Source organism: Nicrophorus vespilloides, unplaced genomic scaffold (genome assembly GCF_001412225.1).
Source record: "Nicrophorus vespilloides isolate i.1.1-1 unplaced genomic scaffold, Nicve_v1.0, whole genome shotgun sequence".
In the NCBI taxonomy this organism is placed as follows: Eukaryota; Metazoa; Arthropoda; class Insecta; order Coleoptera; family Silphidae; genus Nicrophorus; species Nicrophorus vespilloides.
Genome location: NW_017095935.1, coordinates 13884 through 20770, shown reverse-complemented (window position 1 = coordinate 20770; position 6887 = coordinate 13884). Strand labels below are relative to the sequence as shown.

Here is a 6887-nt window from a genome sequence, read left to right as displayed (position 1 = left end):
GTAAAACTTTATGTTATATTATTTTTATTTTTTAGGTTTTTTTTTTCATAAAGCAAAAATCAGAACAAATTTACAAAAAAATATGTTAAAATAATAGTTAAATGTATTAAATGTATTATATGTATTAAAGATATTATATGGATTTATAATATATATTGTATATATTGAATATAATTCAATTAGTTCGAAGTAAACTGATAAATTATGGCTAAAGTTAAGAATCGAAACAAATATTAATTGTATAACATTTTCTATTGATCCATTTAGAACCAAAGTCCATATACTTTCAATTGTTATATAGCAAACATTTGATGAACCTGCATAGAATCAAATCGAATTGAATAGTTGAAATATTTATAAATAAATTTCAACTAAAACTATATTAATTTCAAACTGGATATGGATATATTTTGCTGAAAAACAAACTGGGGAAAAGCACGAATAATTCAAATATTTAAAATAAACCCAAAACGTGTATTGTACATTATTATTCGGACATAAAATAACAACTTATATGTTTTTATTAATAAATTCATTTCTCTTCTGCACGCGTACATCACAAACGAAATAGCCACGCAGCTGAATAAATAAATAAATAAATAAATAAATACAATTTGCACTGTTCGTTCAACAGCAATAAACTCGTATGAATATATCACAAAATTCACAGAAACTAACATAGCTTAAGTGGTATATCAATTTAACAGTTTACCAGCAGGTTAATTAACTTTAGTTTTCATGTAAATAAAATATGTCCATATCATAAATTTTTCAATATTTTTGGACATTAGATTTTTTTTAAATTGAAGAAATAGGTGTCAGTCAGTTTATATAGTTTATGTAGTCAATTTTTTATTATTCTGTTATTTACTCATTTTTTATTGAAAGTAAAATTATTTCATTCATTTCATTTTTTTCATTACACTGAAAAATTTATTGAAGATACAAGTCTTCGTTTATATAATTGAAATATTATTATTTTTTTTACATCATTTTTTTATCATGTTGATTCTAGATTCAATAATTCTTTCATTGTAGACATAAGTCCCAATTTATGAACTTTATGAAGCCAATTGTATAAAAATAAAAAAAAAATGGCATTCAGCCAACTGTTGGTTTATAAGAAGTTATTTCTTTTATTTGAGGTACAAATCTCTATTTAAGCCAATTATGTTCAAAATTTACTATTTTCTTTATGTTATTGAAATTGATTTATATAGCAAATATATAAACTTTTTTTTATAACTAAGGTGCCTTTTACTCTTGATACAGATCGTTTGAACTAATTAAGTAATGATGAAAAATACATAGATTAAGCTTAAATTCAGACTGAAATCTTTAACCTTGCGGATAAACTCTTAAATGAGCTAACACACTTAAACCTTTGTGTATCTACTATCATATAAATACCATTTCCATTCATTCTCTCTCCATCTTCAATTAACATCATCTACTTATCTTAAATCATCTATTATAGTTCTGTAGCTGCAACGGAATGCCTTTGTTTCCGCATCGATCCGTTGGATACGATCGTCCCTTCGTCAGCTTTCCGCCTGTCCTGTTGCTCGTCTTTCTGCTGTTGCGAAGACTGCTGCTTTTGCTGATGTTGCCTATCAAAATAAATCCTCGTCGAAAGGGTATTCATACGCTCCGTGCCTCCCCTTGTGCTCCTGCGACTGAGCCCTGTGATCACATAATTTAATTAAAAGATATAACATATCTTCAGATTCAATGAACACAACGAAATGAGTTCATTCTTTTTCACACAGCTAGTTTTTTTTTGTTCTCTCTCTCTATCTTCGCAATCTCAGTTTCATTCTCCACTTCTGTCAAGAGCAAGCGCAAGGTGTAATTCACGCTCCGAAATCCAATTACACATTATATTTTAACTGGGAACTAATATAAGTATCTCATTTCTACCAGTGCAGCAAAATCTATTTTTTTGTATTCCTGAAAGGTATTATGTAACTGAGATAATTTTTTATTTGACACGAAAAAATGGGAAAACTTGACCTTTGCGAAATTGGATATATTTTTAAAAGTTGAACCAAATAAAGATCATATACAATAGTAATAATTTTATAATTAGTATACTTTATTTATCGATTTTAATAAAAGAAATAACATATATGATATATTTTTAAGAATGGTTTGGACAAAATTAGATTATGTTGGTGTTAGCTTAAATTTTCTGAATGTTGTCAGCTTTGGTTAAATTTAGTATGCAGTATGCAGCAATACCTCGGATAGTACCGGTAATCGGACCCGTCAATATCCTGGACTATTTAAAACAGGACTATTCGAGTACTTTAAAATTAACAGCACAAAATATTATATTACTGTATAAAGTAAAAAAAATGATTTTGGTTAAATTGTCAAATAAGGTTACAGAAACTTAAATTGCATTAAGTTAGGTTATATTAGAACTTAGATTAAATTCGGTTATTGCTAGGTTGAGTTAAGGTTTGTGAGGTTAGGTTAAATGAGCTCCAATTGAATTAAGTTAGGTTAAGTTAGTTGAGGACAGATGAGGTTAGGTTAGTTTAAATTGAATTACGTTAAGTTAGTTTAGAACAAATGAGGTTAGATGACTATGCACACTTATATCACAAAAAAGTATTTACGACAAGAAAGAAAATCGATACGAAGATGATGAGCTCATATCTTAGACCAAAAAAAACTGTAAATCCACAATTATTAAAAAAAGTTAGGTTAAGTTTATAAGTCTACGTTTATAAAACAATGAATATCAAGTTTAAACATATAGTTCTAATTTTGCAGACAGGTAAGATAAGTTATTATGACTTATTATAGAATATTGAAAAAGACTGGAAAATTTTACAACGTTTAATTTTTTGGAATCATTGAAAATGAATATGTTTAATGCTGCAATACAAATTGATTACTCAGGATCAATATTAAAATGCATTTTCAGCGAAACAATCCTTGACACATTTACGTAACAATTTACGACAGTTTAAAAAAAAAACCGTTGCTTAGAAAGCAACCAGCAATTCTTAAAGTTTTAGTGAACGCCGATTTCCCCCGATGTTATACTTTTTCAAGAAGCGTTATCTCTTATCGAAACGACATTGACACATATAGAATGTTCACGTTGCGAATTGTGTACATCATATTTCCTAGATTTATGCAATATTTAGATTACGTTATCAAAAGTCTTAAAGCAAACTGTTTCCAACAGAATACTCTCAATTTGCATCTTGTAAATGAAAAATTGTTATTATAGCTGATGCAGGACTACAATAACTGCGTTATTTAGAGTACAAAGGGATGGAAACAATGCGGAAACGGAAATGATATACCGGGAGATTCGAATCGTGCAGGAAGTCTCTGTTTATCTCAAAGGGCAATTGTATGTCATGCACTTTAAGCACACTCATTGTAACATGTTTTGCAATGTTATCTCGTGACATAAACCCTCAAGCGATTTAGATGAATTAAATTAGTAAGATTTTTTTTTACCTGATTTCATGAAGGATTGTCCGTTGTTTGTAGGACTGTCCATCGAATCTTGCCAGTTGCGATCTATAAGTATCCTCCAGCAGCATATGGCCCTTCGGAAATACCTGCGAAATCTGCGAGAAAGTAATAATATCAGCAATATTTATAGATGGCGCTACTTAATTAGATGACTAAAATGGATACGAGCATCGTTTATCACTTAAGACTAGACAACAACGTTATTAAATATTCTCTTTGTCGCCGTTTGATGGGAAGGATGTGATTTAGTATTCTTGTCAACGGATTCCGAGCAGCAAAGTTTTAAACGAGTTTGCTGTACTCACCTTGTGTTCATCCAGTAATAAATCAATGGATTGACCATTGCGTTAGCCATGGCGAACCAATAGAATGCCAAGTAGACGTGCTGCACGTATTTGCTGTAGAGGACTTTGCGATCGAAATGTGTGTAGATGAAGTACGCGTGGTAAGGTAGCCAGCAGATTCCGAAGACGAAAACGATGAAAATGAACATCTTCACAACCTACGAACACACAAAGAAGATACATTTTTAATCTTAGAGCTTTCCATATATTTATAATAGGTTTATCTTAGTTAATATTTGGATTGTTGAGTTTCACCTTTTACACACAAAATTGAATACATATTAGGAAATATAATTAAAAATGAAATATAAATAATAGTTACAATTAGAATAAAAATATAATAAAAAGTTGTATAAAAACAATAAAACAAACAATATCATTAAATAGTAGAAAATTTGCAAAATAAGTAAATATAAAGAAAAATATATAAATTCATGAAATAATATTAAATAGAAGAGAACTTAATGTAATAATAACAAATTCAAGGATAACAGAATAAAATGTAAGTAAAAATTTGTAAAACTGTGAGAAATAATTAAACAAAATGAAAAAAAAGATGCCAACAGGATGAGAACAGGAAGACAATAAGATGCCAACATGATGAGAACAGGAAGACAACAGCATGAGAACAGGATGACAACAGAATGACAACAGAACGACAACAGAATGACAACAGAATGACAACAGAATGACAACAGAATGACAACAGAATGACAACAGAATGACAACAGAATGACAACAGAATGACAACAGAATGACAACAGAATAACAACAGGATAGAATGAAAACTGGATGAAAACTGGATGAAAACAGGATGAGAACACTAAGACAACAGGATGATAACTGGATAATAATAGGATGACAACAGGATAGCAACAAGATGTCATCATAATGAAAACAAGATGACGACAAGTTGACAACAAAGTAATAACAGGATGTCAAAAGGATGTTACCAGAATGATGATAGGATGAGAACAAGAAATTGAAGCAATAAATAAATATTGTTATCTAGTAGAAACTTCTTTGAATAAAATAAATGGAAATGTAAAAGGAAACATTCACGAATAAAGTAATATAGTTAAAAATTTAGTGAAATTATAGGAAACACATTTAATAATACAATAAAATATGAAATATATATTAGAACAAGTTGGTGGAAGTAGATCGTAGCAATATTTAAATTTAGTAATCTGGAAAAATATTTCTTGACAAAAATAAATACTACTTCAAAATATGTAGTAAAACGGTCGAGTATAGATGCTCGTGTGTTGATTTAGGATTCCTATGAATATATTCCATTCAAAGTACTATCGACAGAATTTAATATTACGTTCGCAGTGCAAAGGATAGGAATGTGTAAAAATTTCAATTCGATGAAATATTTTCACTTTATTCAACCTTTCTCATAAATAAAATACCAAAGTCTCAACGAAATATTCATTTATAAAACAAATAGTTTGAAAGGATTATAGAGAAATTTAAAAAAATGGCATAATTTGTAAATTAGTACATTTTTAATAAAAATCTAATGGATTTTGTCCGCAATAATCTGTATTATATTAATAAATTTATCCGAGAAATTCACGTTTTTTTTCTTATTTTACAAATATTTGGTTGTAAAGAAATGTTCTTGCATGAATGAATATTGATGTTATTTTTTAGAATCAATTAATTAATATCAATATAATAATTAACTTTTTCTTAAAATAAGTAAATTTTTATGACGTTAATTTAAATTTTGTATCCTTTGACATATGAAAATCGAGATAAAATACATAAAATGTCAATTTGATTTAATTCCCAAAGTTTAACTAAGTCAAAGTTAGTTAGTTAATTGCATTAATATGAAAATGCGAGGGTTAAATTCAGTTTCTAATAGTTTTGCGAGTAATTTAAGATATACTTGCAAAACTATTAGAAACTGTGCGTATAAAATAACGCGTTAATAAAGATTACAAAGTCTATTTAAATCAAGCTTATTTATGGAAAACCAGTTGCAGAAAAGTAATATGGAACGTTAGATTTATATCTGATTCTTGAAAACTTACTCTAGGAGAGAAAGAGGAAATTTTCATGCGCTTCTCAGCTCGTGCCAGATTGATTTTCCACGTGCATCATTCCATTGTGGACCAAAGTTTTCTGCTTATCTGCGTCCACGCAAAATTTCCCATAAAACACAATGGAATTCAATTTCTCTCATCCCCAACGAAAAACTTTCTTGGAAATAAAAAAACGAATAAATAAATATCGCAGCTGAATTCCAATACGTATTTGATTTACATGAACGTAATGACATTATTTTCATGGTTCATGTAGATTTGTTGGTTTTGATGTAACGTGGGAGTTTCTAAATTGGAGAGAAATAAAAAAAAATGACGAGCGGTTTACTCCCTACGCAGCAAACGAGCCCGACTTTACATGCAAAATGTCTGTCATTTCGTGTGAACAAAATTGATTGCTGTAAAAAAAAGTATGTATAAATATAAACGCTTACATGTTTCATCCATACATGTATGCACTATTTGCATGTTTGATTTACGTCGAAGATAATTTGTAACCTTTAAAATTGATTTTATCTCTGCAACTATTGAAAAATCACACTTAAATTCACTGGACAAATATAAATTTGTATTTATATTAATAAAATCCTCGATATATTCTATATAATTTTAATAAATTCAAGTAAAAGTATAATAATTGAGTTAAGACAATTATTAAGTATTATTTTTAAACTATATTAAATAAAAATAATATCAACTTATCTTACATAAGTTTCTTTGTAAAATCGTTTAAAAGATTGACAAAAATTATATATATTTACAATCAATTTTAATATTATAAATACAGCAACGCCTAATGCGGGACTAATTAATACCGGACTAATTGAGGATTTAGTTTCACAAAAAGAAAAAAATAATTGTTTGCACATATATTTTTTATTTTGTTTAATTAAAAATTAGTTTATTTATAAATAAATCCGGACTAATCGAAGCAAGGCAACTAATTTTGTGAAAACAAAAGCAAACAAGTGGTTTTCTGAAG

The 6887-nt window shown here is 28.4% G+C and overlaps 1 protein-coding gene across 1 annotated transcript; it reads right to left on the bottom strand.

Moving 5' to 3' along the window:
- Positions 1-1255: 1255 nt before the first annotated feature.
- LOC108568837 (tachykinin-like peptides receptor 86C) lies at positions 1256-5951 on the bottom strand. Its single transcript, XM_017930137.1, has 4 exons — positions 5894-5951; positions 3807-4003; positions 3484-3596; positions 1256-1683 (listed from the first exon to the last, which is right to left on the bottom strand). The coding sequence occupies exons 1-4, from the start codon at positions 5918-5920 to the stop codon at positions 1472-1474; spliced, it is 549 nt and encodes a 182-aa protein (XP_017785626.1). The 5' UTR covers positions 5921-5951; the 3' UTR covers positions 1256-1471.
- Between the last annotated feature and the right edge of the window lie 936 nt (positions 5952-6887).